The 14,601-nt window shown below is 47.6% G+C and overlaps 1 protein-coding gene across 2 annotated transcripts in view; it reads right to left on the reverse strand.

Annotated features, from left to right (window-relative positions):
• LOC140312709 (spectrin beta chain, non-erythrocytic 1-like) overlaps positions 1 to 14,601 on the reverse strand; it is a 110,824-nt gene that overhangs the window by 56,371 nt on the left and 39,852 nt on the right. For both annotated transcript variants that reach the window (XM_072390493.1, XM_072390492.1), the window contains exons 2-4: positions 9,998 to 10,149; positions 3,610 to 3,783; positions 294 to 385 (exon numbers count right to left, since the gene is read on the reverse strand). In XM_072390493.1, the coding sequence (XP_072246594.1) occupies positions 294 to 385; positions 3,610 to 3,783; positions 9,998 to 10,149 (418 nt within the window). The remainder of the gene's footprint in view (positions 1 to 293; positions 386 to 3,609; positions 3,784 to 9,997; positions 10,150 to 14,601) is intronic.

The raw sequence follows: 14,601 nt of genomic DNA on the forward strand, positions 1-14,601 counted from the left end.
TCTTCATGGATCTGATTCATGCTGCTGGAGGCTGTCCTGAGGACCTGAGTTATTACCAGATACCTTCCTATTTCTTTTGGACTTTGGTAAGGACTGCTGCTGGAATCCTTCCCAGAACATGCCGGACCGCAGGTTTGGGATCATAATCAGGACGAGAGAAATAAAACGCTGTAAAACGGAGATAGCTGCCTGCTGCAGTGCTTCACAGGGCGAGTTCACTGAGGGAAACACGGCTTTATTTGCTGCACAGTTCATTCCCAGCTGGGCTGGCAGAAGGCTTCAGTTGGACTCACCCTGCAGTCTTCATCTGGCACCACAGCAGCAGAGCATCTTTAGCCGACTTCTTCTCCTTGTTGTCCTCCGTCTCCACGCTGATGTCCTGGATCTGAAACACGGGGTCAGGGTGTTAGGGTCTAAAGGCAAAACATCCCACTCAAGTCCAAAGTGCTGCCGTTTCCATTTTTCTCCACAGGCCCTGAAGGCAGCAGCTAACACTGACTTCACAGAAAATGACCAAACTAAGTGGTTCTGGATCCCTCACGAATGTGGGCCCGGCAGAGGAAAGTCTGACACCACGAGTTCCACAACCAGCCTGGTTCTGGTTCTGAGTCCGAACCGTCACAGACGTCAGAATCCACCAGAACTCAGCGTCATCTGAGTGCTGCTGCAGGGGTTCATCCTCATGCTTTCTATAGATAAATAATATAATTTAACACAAAACACAGTTTCCAGATGATGTTCCTGAACATAAACAGCTGTTTGCTTCCTCAAACATGTCCCGACTTTGCTTTAATTTCTGGTGAAATTAACCGAAACTGAACCATTTAAACGCAACCCTGTGAATTGGAGCTGAATCCTGAGTGCTTGGACTTCTTCTTCGTGGTTTCACCTCTCACCTGAAAGCTATGGCGTAACCACACATTCTTTGGGGGGGTCGTGTCCCCCCCAATATTGAGAAAATACCAACCAGTCCCCCCCAATATACAGAAGAAAATATGTAAAATGCATGTTCTCCTTTTATGAACCCTGTCAAGGGATCGGTCTCTTGTTATGTCTTATTTATTTTCAGTTTATTTCCGTGTGTTACCGTGGTAACGGCTGCGCCGCGGTCGCCGTTGTTGATCGCTAACACTCTAGCCAATGAGAGCAGATTGTACCAGAACAGGAAATCCAACACAGAATCAACAAAATAAACTTCCGCCCCCTTTCAAAATAAAAGAACTTAAAACAAAAATAACATTAGACTATTAGACTTTTCATTGTTAATGCACATTTTGAGACATTGAACCTGGACTTAAAAGTCCTCAGCACATTTTTTGTTAAAGGAAAAGTCTGTAATTTGTTACATCATTAGTTGTCCTTATTAAAATATTTCCATAAACATGCTTTGGGTATTTGGTCGTTTTCCATTGGAAGCTGTCCTATTTGCTACAGAACTACTGGAAGAGCAGAATTGTAATTGGTAGGTGTGTTTAAGGTCAGTAAACAGGAAGCAACTAACCAAAACAAAGTGGGGGGGCAGTCACTGTCTCGGAGAAATTACACTATTCCTTTAGATGTGAACTTACATGGTCAATGTAGTCCTCTAAACTATGCTCTAAATGTCCAATTTTTCATATATAAATAAAGAATTGTAGATAATGCACTCAACAATTGTTTTTCTTGGACCCCCCCAATGTCTAAACCATGGTTACGCCCTTGCCTGAAAGGCTTATAAGCAGCAGAAAGGTCGTTCACACCTGTGGGGTCGACCTGGATAAGTGAGAATCCGACAGACACCAGCCCTGATCGGGTCTGAGCCTCATAAAGATGGCTCTGCTTTCTTCTTCATATGTCTTCATAAACCCTGAACACTTTCTCACGTTGCAGCTGACCTCAGTTCAGCTCTGAGTCTCACATCCATCAGCCCCAGTCTGACATCACGAAGCGTTTCGGAAACACAAATCAGGAAAGAAGCAGCTCTGAGTCCCGTTTCACCTTCGGTAGAAGAAGTTATTTAAACCTCAGAGCTTATGAAAGATAAATCCTTTCCATCCATCCCTAATGATGACATCATCCCTGATGCTCGGACCTCTGAAAGTTGCTTCTTTCCTTTAATAAGAATAACTTCATGTATCTGATTTAGAAGCTCATCCTAAAATCACTTCCTGTTTACAGCAGATCAGCAGATCTCTGGTGATTTAAAGGGGAACTCCGGTATTTTTTATTGTTTTTCTGACAGTTTTTAACAGATTCTTTTCGGTTATTTTGTCTCTTTTTTATCATCTCACATATTTTTTGGTTGTCATGTAGTTTTTTAGTCTCTTGGCGGTATTTTTGCACGTGTTTGGGGTTTATTTGCATGTCTTGGAGGCTGTTTGGACTGTTTTGTAAATCAACTATCTCACTTCGTCACATTAAAGGGGAACTCTGGTATTTTTAAACCTTATTTCTGGCATGAAATACGTTCATCTGCTCACAGAGAACAGTTTGGTGAAAGTCGGCGTCCTTCTGAAGATATTTAGATAACTGGAGATCCATATAACGGAGAGAACGGGGCTTAGAGGATGCAGCCTCTAAATAAGGCATTATCTGTCTTTATTTCACCAATACTTTAAGAAGAATGAATGAATGAACGTGTGCTATAGCTCTGTTAGCTCATAGCTCTGTTAGCTCATAGCTCTGTTAGCTCATAGCTCTGTTAGCTCATAGCTGCTGTTATGTGGCTACTTGCAGCTATAGGAGAGCTAACGGAGGGATTTCTACACAGGCACTCTACTGGGACCACTTCATCCACACGCCCCCCTGCAGCACAGTTTATTCACTCCGGTAAGAACGTCCATCTTATTCAAAGTCGTCGTTCACGTTGTCAAAATCTGATAAATATCCTGCCATGTTGCACAAAACTATCAGCAGCAAACTCTGTGTGAAGTTAGCCGACTGTCACAGAGCACGGAGTGAATAAACTGTGCTGCAGGGGGGCGTGTGGATGAAGTGGTCCCAGTAGAGTGCCTGTGTAGAAATCCCTCCGTTAGCTCTCCTATAGCTGCAAGTAGCCACATAACAGCAGCTATGAGCTAACAGAGCTGTGAGCTAACAGAGCTATGAGCTAACAGCGGCTATGAGCTAACAGAGCTATGAGCTAACAGAGCTATGAGCTAACAGCAGCTATGAGCTAACAGAGCTATGAGCTAACAGCAGCTATGAGCTAACAGAGCTATGAGCTAACAGCAGCTATGAGCTAACAGAGCTATGAGCTAACAGAGCTATAGCACACGTTCATTCATTCATTCTTCTTAAAGTATTGGTGAAATAAACTGTGCTGCAGGGCGTTTTTAACTCTTTTAAAACACTTTGAGACGCAAAATACGCAGCAAGCAGCTCTGATGGGACAGATCCCACGTTTTTAGGGATCATAAGAACATCGACAGGTGGAGGAAGAGGCTCTTTGCTTTAGCACTATTATGATTTAACATGATCAAAGAAATCACAATCAGCTGATCAGCAGCAGCATTAGAGGATGTGGGTGTTATTACAGCTTTAACATCATTTCTGGGATGCAAAATGGCTCATAAGTCGTGCCACCTGGTGACCACGGTGCCATCAGCCGGGGTGACTGAATGAGCTCACCTGGAATCTGAGGATGATGGTCCAGATGAGGCCCAGAGTGAGGCGGTGGTTCCCGTCCACGATGTCGTGGGAGCCCATGTTCTCCAGGTGAACCCTCTGCTCCTTCAGGAACTGCAGAGCCTTGTCCACGTTTTCCAGGCAGTGGATCCTCATCCGACCCTTCGTGGGTTTGGGCTGCAACGGAAAACAACAGAAGCATCAACAGCCGGAAGGCGTGAAAAGCTTCGAGCGGCGTAAACACGAAGGGGAAGAAACAGCTGCAGACACAGCTGAGTGCTTTCAACTGGTGAGAGAACAACTCGGAGTGTTCCTACAGTCTGTTTATCTGTGCCGTCACATTTCTACATTCATCCAATTCCTGCTGAGCTGCTTCTCATGTTGGGATCAGGAAGATGGTCTGAAAAGGACCGTTTACTACCGTTTATTTCAGTTTATTACCGTTTATTACCGTTTATTACAGTTTATTACAGTTTATTACAGTTTAAACTACATCAAAATGTCATTAAACTCTGACGATGAACTAAATTAAACTTTTATTAACACAACAGCAGCAAAGCAAAGAGCCAAAGTGCTGCTCTCCAGAAAGGTGCCGAAGAGAGGGTTTATATTTCTATTACTGCACAGATCAGACCCAGAGTCAGACCCAGAGTCAGATCCAGAGTCAGACCCAGAGTCAGATCCAGAGTCAGATCCAGAGTCAGACCCAGAGTCAGAGTCTGACCCAGAGTCAGACCCAGAGTCAGACCCAGAGTCTGACCCAGAGTCCGACCCAGAGTCAGACCCAGAGTCAGACCCAGAGTCAGAGTCTGACCCAGAGTCAGACCCAGAGTCAGACCCAGAGTCTGACCCAGAGTCCGACCCAGAGTCAGACCCAGAGTCAGATCCAGAGTCAGATCCAGAGTCAGACCCAGAGTCAGATCCAGAGTCCGACCCAGAGTCAGACCCAGAGTCAGATCCAGAGTCAGATCCAGAGTCAGACCCAGAGTCAGATCCAGAGTCAGATCCAGAGTCAGACCCAGAGTCAGAGTCTGACCCAGAGTCCGACCCAGAGTCAGATCCAGAGTCAGAGTCAGACCCAGAGTCCGACCCAGAGTCAGATCCAGAGTCAGAGTCTGACCCAGAGTCTGACCCAGAGTCAGACCCAGAGTCTGACCCAGAGTCCGACCCAGAGTCAGACCCAGAGTCAGACCCAGAGTCAGAGTCTGACCCAGAGTCAGACCCAGAGTCAGACCCAGAGTCTGACCCAGAGTCTGACCCAGAGTCCGACCCAGAGTCCGACCCAGAGTCAGATCCAGAGTCAGATCCAGAGTCAGACCCAGAGTCAGATCCAGAGTCAGATCCAGAGTCAGACCCAGAGTCAGAGTCTGACCCAGAGTCCGACCCAGAGTCAGATCCAGAGTCAGAGTCAGACCCAGAGTCCGACCCAGAGTCAGATCCAGAGTCAGAGTCTGACCCAGAGTCTGACCCAGAGTCAGATCCAGAGTCAGACCCAGAGTCAGATCCAGAGTCAGAGTCAGACCCAGAGTCCGACCCAGAGTCAGATCCAGAGTCAGAGTCTGACCCAGAGTCTGACCCAGAGTCAGACCCAGAGTCTGACCCAGAGTCCGACCCAGAGTCAGACCCAGAGTCAGACCCAGAGTCAGAGTCTGACCCAGAGTCAGACCCAGAGTCAGACCCAGAGTCTGACCCAGAGTCTGACCCAGAGTCCGACCCAGAGTCCGACCCAGAGTCAGATCCAGAGTCAGATCCAGAGTCAGACCCAGAGTCAGATCCAGAGTCAGATCCAGAGTCAGACCCAGAGTCAGAGTCTGACCCAGAGTCCGACCCAGAGTCAGATCCAGAGTCAGAGTCAGACCCAGAGTCCGACCCAGAGTCAGATCCAGAGTCAGAGTCTGACCCAGAGTCTGACCCAGAGTCAGATCCAGAGTCAGACCCAGAGTCAGATCCAGAGTCAGATCCAGAGTCAGACCCAGAGTCAGAGTCTGACCCAGAGTCCGACCCAGAGTCAGACCCAGAGTCAGACCCAGAGTCAGATCCAGAGTCAGATCCAGAGTCAGAGTCTGACCCAGAGTCTGACCCAGAGTCAGATCCAGAGTCTGACCCAGAGTCAGAGTCAGACCCAGAGTCAGACCCAGAGTCAGACCCAGAGTCAGATCCAGAGTCATAGTCAGACCCAGAGTTCCGACCTACAGATGCATTGAGGGACAGATCATCGGACTTCCTAACCGGGGGCTCACACCAAAAGCGTTGTGAGCTTCATGAGCTTCAAGAGGTGAGAAAGGCTCAACTTTATGCAAATGAGCAGTGACACGATGCAACGACAGCCAATTAGGGCCGATCTGGATTCCGAAGGCAGAAAAAAGGCGAAAAAAAGGTGGAAAAAAGGTGGAAAACGGCAGAGTGCAAACACAAAGAAACACAAAGAAGGCCCAGAGTACGATCCATGGTGAAAGAGGGAACCGATGTATGGATGGATTATTATATATATCTGCTAGTTGCTATACATATAAGCCCCGCCTCTTTGGCCGCTTCCGGCGGCAGAAGAAGAAGAAGCGGCGGGTCGTGAGCGGCTGTGGTCGCTCACAACGCTTTTGGTGTGAGCCCCGGTAAGAATCCCATTTCTTCAGCTGTTCCTGTTCTGACGATGTTTTAAATCTGGAGAAACCCTAAATTAAACAAAGCAGTTATAATAAATACGATGTGTCAGCTGTTAAATCCTAAGTGTTGTCCAACAATAACACTGCTGTCTTTGCTCCCCCCCCCCCCCCCGGCTCACTGATTCACAATCTGGACTCAAACCACAGATATTCTGGTCCGTTATCCGCTGGTGGCACCGACCCAACAAACCACAGAGCCCAGCAGAGCGGTCAGAATGATTATTTTACCTCCAACTGCAGGTTTGAGCTGTTTTCAACCATCATGCTGTGCAGGGAGCAGGGGGGGGGGGGGGCTTTCCATGTTGGTTTTTACGCTTTATTTTAAACCTTCAGTCAACTACGACCTCTGGGCTGAATTATTCAGGCCTCCTCACATGATATCTGCTGAGAGCTCAAATATCACCACACTGCAGAGTGTTCAGACTCTGCCTCAGTTTCACTGCCGGAAAAACACGGAATTAAGCTCCAGATATGTTAAGTTTGTTAATATAACGTGAGGGAAACTTTAAATTCTAAGGTTTAACATGGCTGCTCCCCAGCAGGTGTTAAAACTCAGTGAATCCAACCTGAGACAAAACACAGAAGCAGTGGGTGAAAAAGCGCTGCTTCAGCTCTTTGAGGTTTGCAGCTTTGGTTTCTGCACAGCTCTCTTAAGGTCCCACCACAGCATTTCAGTCAGGCTGAGGTCTGGACTCTGACTGGACCATTGCAACACCTTGATTCTTTTCTTTTTCCCACATTCTGCTGTAGATCTGCTGCTGTGTTTGGGATCTTTGTCCTGTTGATGAGCCAGTTTCAGCCCAGCTTTAGCTGTGGGACAGATGGCCTCACATCTGACTCTAGAATACTTTGGTATCCAGAGGAGTTCATGGTGGACTCAATGACTGCAAGGTGCCCAGGTCCTGTGGCTGCAGAACCAGCCCAGATCATCAGCCCTCCACCACCGTGCTTGACAGCTGGTATGAGGTGTTTGTGCTGATATGCTGTGTTTGGTTTCCTCCAAACGTGCTGCTGTGCATTAGGACCAAACATCTCCACTTTGCTCTGGTCTGTCCAAAGGACATTGTTCCAGAAGTCTTGAGCTTTGTTCAGATGCAGCTTTGCAAACCTAAGCTGTGCTGCCATGTTCTTTTTAGAGAGACGAGGCTTTCTCCTGCAGCCCTTCCAAACAAGCCATCCTTGTTCAGTCTTTTTCTAACTGTGCTGTCATGACCTTTAACCTTTAACATGCTAACTGAGGCCTGTAGAGTCTGAGATGTAGCTCTGGGCTTCTTCACCTTGGGGTGACCTTTAACCTTTAACATGCTAACTGAGCCCTGTAGAGTCTGAGATGTAGCTCTGGGCTTTTTCACCTTGGGGTGACCTTTAACCTTTAGCATGCTAACTGAGGCCTGTAGAGTCTGAGATGTAGCTCTGGGCTTTTTCACCTTGGGGTGACCTTTAACCTTTAACATGCTAACTGAGGCCTGTAGAGTCTGAGATGTAGCTCTGGGCTTTTTCACCTTGGGGTGACCTTTAACCTTTAACATGCTAACTGAGGCCTGTAGAGTCTGAGATGTAGCTCTGGGCTTTTTCACCTTGGGGTGACCTTTAACCTTTAGCATGCTAACTGAGGCCTGTAGAGTCTGAGATGTAGCTCTGGGCTTTTTCACCTTGGGGTGACCTTTAACCTTTAACATGCTAACTGAGGCCTGTAGCTCTGGGCTTCTTCACCTTGGGGTGACCTTTAACCTTTAGCATGCTAACTGAGGCCTGTAGAGTCTGAGATGTAGCTCTGGGCTTTTTCCCCTTGGGGTGACCTTTAACCTTTAACATGCTAACTGAGGCCTGTAGAGTCTGAAATGTAGCTCTGGGCTTCTTCACCTTGGGGTGACCTTTAACCTTTAACATGCTAACTGAGCCCTGTAAAGTCTGAGATGTATGACCTTTAACCTTTAACATGCTAACTGAGGCCTGTAGAGTCTGAGATGTAGCTCTGGGCTTTTTCACCTTGGGGTGACCTTTAACCTTTAACATGCTAACTGAGGCCTGGAGAGTCTGAGATGTAGCTCTGGGCTTCTTCACCTTGGGGTGACCTTTAACCTTTAGCATGCTAACTGAGGCCTGTAGAGTCTGAGATGTAGCTCTGGGCTTCTTCACCTTGGGGTGACCTTTAACCTTTAACATGCTAACTGAGGCCTGTAGAGTCTGAGATGTAGCTCTGGGCTTCTTCACCTTGGGGTGACCTTTAACCTTTAACATGCTAACTGAGGCCTGTAGAGTCTGAGATGTAGCTCTGGGCTTTTTCACCTTGGGGTGACCTTTAACCTTTAACATGCTAACTGAGGCCTGTAGAGTCTGAGATGTAGCTCTGGGCTTCTTCACCTTGGGGTGACCTTTAACCTTTAACATGCTAACTGAGGCCTGTAGAGTCTGAGATGTAGCTCTGGGCTTCTTCACCTTGGGGTGACCTTTAACCTTTAACATGCTAACTGAGGCCTGTAGAGTCTGAGATGTAGCTCTGGGCTTTTTCACCTTGGGGTGACCTTTAACCTTTAGCATGCTAACTGAGGCCTGTAGAGTCTGAGATGTAGCTCTGGGCTTCTTCACCTTGGGGTGAACTTGCTGGGACGTCCACTCCTGGGAAGATTGACAGCTGTCCTGAATGTTTTCCACTTGTGAATAATCTTTCTCTCTGTAGAATGATGGACTCCAGATAGTCTGGAAATGGCCTTATAACCCTTCCCAGACTGATGGGCAGCAGCAGCTGCTTCTCTGAGATCATTGCTGGTGTCTTTCCTCCTTGGCATCGTGTTAAACTGACAGAACTCCTGCTTTTATGGAGCTGCTCACACTGACTGAGGATCAGTTAATCAGAGCTGCTTCTTCTGGGTTCACTTAGTTCTTAACTCACAGTTTCTGTTGAAATAATAATGCCACAGTGTGATGGCATTTTAACGCCTGCTGATAATCTAACTCATATCCTGACACATGAAAAGTCAGAACTGAAGAGTCTCTTTGTTCTTTTTCTCTAAGTTTATCTTAAAACTTAAAACTCCCTCTAAGCTTCTTCCTTCACACTGAACAAACTCCCGGCTGCCTCAGCGTCCCCAAACAACTAGAACTTGAAATGTTTCTTCACAGATTTCGACACAGCAGGAAAAACATGGCGGTGGCTGAAATTGCTCCTCCTCTGCAGATGGAAACAGCCGCTCGCTGTCAGATTCTTTTGCCGCCTCTGGAGGCGTTTTGGCTGCCTGTGAAGCCTCAGAGTTACTCAATGACTCCTTTCACTGCGACACCCTCCTTCCACCCCATCAACTATCCATTTTCCCTCTTTTTCCTTTACTTCCTCCTTCCCGAGCGGCTGAAACGGCGCATGAATAAAGAATGAAACCCTGCTGCTGTGCTTCCTCTCGGCGTGCGTTTGACAGGCTGACAAAAAGCCGGATGACAGCAGAGCAGAGAAGAAGAAGGGAAAAGAAAAGCGAAGAAGAAGAGGAGGAGGAGGAGAGTGTAGTCTGAGAGGTTAAATCTGATCTGAAGTGATGTTGGAGACTTTCTCAAACTGCTCGAGTTGTTTCTGATCATCTTAAAGAGACTGAAGACTTCTTTTGGACCCTGTTCTCTGGGTTCTGTCAGTGGAGACATGTTTGGGTTCACTGCAGCTGCACAGCAGAACACCTGCCGAACTCCTCCTTTAACTGGAGGCTCTTCCTCCCCTTCCCAGAATAGAAAGCATGCAAACCCACCAGCCTCTCGCCTGACAGGACCTCCAGCAGCTTGATGAGCATGCGCCCGTCCCTCAGGTCCATGTAGAGGTCTGTGATTCGACAGGAAACCCTGGACAGGTGGGAGTTCACCCACTTGGTGAAGGTCTTCTTCTGCACCGCCTCACGCTCATCTGGACCAAAGACAGAGAGAGAACATGAGAAGTGAAGGAGTGATCTAAATCCCTGCTACTTTAAAGCTGGTTCTGATCGTTTCAGGCCTCACAAACACTCGATTACCTTCATTTAACCAGAGTTTCTGCAGGTTTCATCAGGTTAATCTAAGCAGCCCCTGAGCGGCATGACGTAAGCTTTAAATCTGTCGTCTCTTCCTCTAAGCTGCACCTGCTGCCCCCCCGGTGGGCTCTTATATGAGCCGGAACATTTCCAGCAAGCAGCGATTTAAACAGAATAATTCTTTGAACTCGCAGCATTTGAAGCTTTTCTAAAAAAGAGGAATTTAAGGAATTTCAGGCCGACATTTTGCATGAAAATAGACTTTTCCAGACACCGAGCTGCTCAACATCTTCACCTGGGAAACTTCCTCTGATGAACCTGATAAAATGACCCCCCTCAGTTGCCGTAGCAGCAGATTCCTCGACAGTTTCCCTCCTCGGACTGTAAAACACTCACTTCAGCAGCTTCAGTAATTTACTCACACCTCACACACTGCTGCAGGAACCGTGCACGTGCACGTGCGCTCCCCTGAGTGAACTCTGGGGCCACAGCTGCTAAATATGAGCGCCTCCTGCTGCTGTCACAGGTTCACAGTTTCTCCTCTGAGCGTCTCAGCGGAGGTCAGAGGTCATCGACACCTCCTCAGGCTGCGAAACTGTAAACTTCAGATGATTTCTGGTCTCAGCACAGATCAGTGAGGACTCTTCTTTTTCTTCTGGAGCCCTGTGGGACTCTTCTTTTTCTTTTGGAGCCCTGTGGGACTCTTCTTTTTCTTCTGGAGCCCTGTGGGACTCTTCTTTTTCTTTTGGAGCCCTGTGGGACTCTTCTTTTTCTTCTGGAGCCCTGTGGGACTCATCTTTTTCTTCTGGAGCCCTGTGGGACTCTTCTTTTTCTTTTGGAGCCCTGTGGGACTCTTCTTTTTCTTCTGGAGCCCTGTGGGACTCTTCTTTTTCTTTTGGAGCCCTGTGGGACTCTTCTTTTTCTTCTGGAGCCCTGTGGGACTCATCTTTTTCTTCTGGAGCCCTGTGGGACTCTTCTTTTTCTTCTGGAGCACTGTGGGACTTTTCTTTTTCTTTTGGAGCCCTGTGGGACTCTTCTTTTTCTTCTGGAGCACTGTGGGACTTTTCTTTTTCTTCTGGAGCCCTGTGGGACTCTTCTTTTTCTTTTGGAGCCCTGTGGGACTCTTCTTTTTCTTCTGGAGCCCTGTGGGACTCTTCTTTTTCTTCTGGAGCCCTGTGGGACTCTTCTTTTTCTTCTGGAGCCCTGTGGGACTCTTCTTTTTCTTTTGGAGCCCTGTGGGACTCTTCTTTTTCTTCTGGAGCACTGTGGGACTCTTCTTTTTCTTCTGGAGCCCTGTGGGACTCTTCTTTTTCTTTTGGAGCACTGTGGGACTCTTCTTTTTCTTTTGGAGCCCTGTGGGACTCTTCTTTTTCTTCTGGAGCCCTGTGGGACTCTTCTTTTTCTTTTGGAGCCCTGTGGGACTCTTCTTTTTCTTCTGGAGCACTGTGGGACTTTTCTTTTTCTTCTGGAGCCCTGTGGGACTCTTCTTTTTCTTCTGGAGCCCTGTGGGACTCTTCTTTTTCTTCTGGAGCCCTGTGGGACTCTTCTTTTTCTTTTGGAGCCCTGTGGGACTCTTCTTTTTCTTCTGGAGCACTGTGGGACTCTTCTTTTTCTTCTGGAGCCCTGTGGGACTCTTCTTTTTCTTTTGGAGCACTGTGGGACTCTTCTTTTTCTTTTGGAGCCCTGTGGGACTCTTCTTTTTCTTCTGGAGCCCTGTGGGACTCTTCTTTTTCTTTTGGAGCCCTGTGGGACTCTTCTTTTTCTTCTGGAGCACTGTGGGACTCTTCTTTTTCTTTTGGAGCCCTGTGGGACTCTTCCTTTTCTTCTGGAGCCCTGTGGGACTCTTCTTTTTCTTTTGGAGCCCTGTGGGACTCTTCTTTTTCTTCTGGAGCCCTGTGGGACTCTTCTTTTTCTTCTGGAGCCCTGTGGGACTCTTCTTTTTCTTTTGGAGCACTGTGGGACTCTTCTTTTTCTTTTGGAGCCCTGTGGGACTCTTCTTTTTCTTCTGGAGCACTGTGGGACTCTTCTTTTTCTTCTGGAGCCCTGTGGGACTCTTCTTTTTCTTTTGGAGCACTGTGGGACTCTTCTTTTTCTTTTGGAGCCCTGTGGGACTCTTCTTTTTCTTCTGGAGCCCTGTGGGACTCTTCTTTTTCTTTTGGAGCCCTGTGGGACTCTTCTTTTTCTTTTGGAGCACTGTGGGACTCTTCTTTTTCTTTTGGAGCACTGTGGGACTCTTCTTTTTCTTTTGGAGCCCTGTGGGACTCTTCTTTTTCTTTTGGAGCCCTGTGGGACTCTTCTTTTTCTTCTGGAGCCCTGTGGGACTCTTCTTTTTCTTTTGGAGCACTGTGGGACTCTTCTTTTTCTTTTGGAGCCCTGTGGGACTCTTCTTTTTCTTCTGGAGCCCTGTGGGACTCTTCTTTTTCTTTTGGAGCCCTGTGGGACTCTTCTTTTTCTTTTGGAGCCCTGTGGGACTCTTCTTTTTCTTTTGGAGCCCTGTGGGACTCTTCTTTTTCTTTTGGAGCCCTGTGGGACTCTTCTTTTTCTTTTGGAGCACTGTGGGACTCTTCTTTTTCTTTTGGAGCACTGTGGGACTCTTCCTTTTCTTTTGGAGCCCTGTGGGACTCTTCTTTTTCTTTTGGAGCCCTGTGGGACTCTTCTTTTTCTTTTGGAGCCCTGTGGGACTCTTCTTTTTCTTCTGGAGCCCTGTGGGACTCTTCTTTTTCTTTTGGAGCCCTGTGGGACTCTTCTTTTTCTTCTGGAGCCCTGTGGGACTCTTCTTTTTCTTTTGGAGCCCTGTGGGACTCTTCTTTTTCTTTTGGAGCCCTGTGGGACTCTTCTTTTTCTTTTGGAGCCCTGTGGGACTCTTCTTTTTCTTCTGGAGCCCTGTGGGACTCTTCTTTTTCTTCTGGAGCCCTGTGGGACTCTTCTTTTGAGTGAGAGCCTGATTCAGAGACAGCTTTTACTGATTACTCAGGTCACCTTACGCTTATGCAGCAGTTCACAAACTAAAGCTGCCTCCTTTCATCGTTTTATTCTGTGAGAATTAAAGCAAAGTTCAACTGAAATATCTTGTTTTATAGATCTAAAGCTTCCGTCTTATTCCGTCAGACAGATCTGGATGAAACTGGAAGTCTGTGTTTCTCTCACAAGACGCAGCGTAACTCAATTCCTGCTGAGTAATTTGTTGTAATTGTCTGCGTAACGTCGCTGCGAGTTACTGGTTCTCAGAGCGCCGTTTTAAGCGTTTTCTGCACAAACACGCAGGAACTGGTCACATGAACGCACAACAGGGAGCTTTTCTTTCACGGTTTGGTCAGAAAGTTCGTGCTCTTGGGAATAAACTGCGTCTGACCTCTGGAAGGAAGCTGGGAAACAGAGCGAGACGTCCACAGGCAGCCGATAAGAACCTTTACAAACGCAAACAAACACTCATAGAAATCCGTGTCCTTGGGAGAGTGCTGGTCTGCAGCAGGACAATAGCTGCTGTGTTGAATGGCCTTGAGCAGCACAAACAGACTGTGGAGAGGTTCTGATATCAAGCTGGAGCTGCTGGAAGTATGTGGCCGAGACGCCGTGAGGTCTGCGATTGGTCCGATATGCAGAGGAAGGAGAGCTGAGACGCTGGCTGCAGCGATCAGACACGAAGGACCCGACCCTGAAAAAACACGGGTTCGGCCTTCACAGAAGGGCTGAAATGAAACTTTCTGTGCTGGCAAACCCACAGTGACTCAGCAGCTCTGCAGAAAAACACTAAAAACATGAGACTCGCTTGTTTTCAGCACAAATTTCTGGAAAGACCCATTAACTCATGAAGCCACGAGTTCCTGATGAACTGCAGCTTCACACCAGCTGACCTCATTTCCTGACGCTATGACATCGACGGCATCAATCTACAGGACCCTGACTGTGGTGTGTTTGGGTGTAGCTGGTGACGACAGCACCGATTTTACTGCAGGAAACCTAAACAAAAGGGAAACAGCTGATTTTCTACATCACAACTGCTTCCTGGATCTCAGAGAGCAGCTAAACGGCGTCTTCAGAGCCAATTCTGTCCAATGGGAACCAAACCACGAGCTAATTCTGTCCAATGGGAACCAAACCACGAGCTAATTCTGTCCAATGGGAACCAAACCACGAGTCACTTCTGTCCAATGGGAACCAAACTTTCACGTGCACGAGCTAATTCTGTCCAATGGGAACCAAACCACGAGCTAATTCTGCCCAATGGGAACCAAACCACGAGCTAATTCTGTCCAATGGAACCAAACCACGAGTCACTTCTGTCCAATGGGAACCAAACCACGAGCTAATTCTGTCCAATGGGGACCAAACCACGAGCCAATTCTGTC

The sequence above is a fragment of the Leuresthes tenuis genome, unplaced genomic scaffold (genome assembly GCF_036924035.1).
Source record: "Leuresthes tenuis unplaced genomic scaffold, fLeuTen1.0.hap1 SCAF_8, whole genome shotgun sequence".
In the NCBI taxonomy this organism is placed as follows: Eukaryota; Metazoa; Chordata; class Actinopteri; order Atheriniformes; family Atherinopsidae; genus Leuresthes; species Leuresthes tenuis.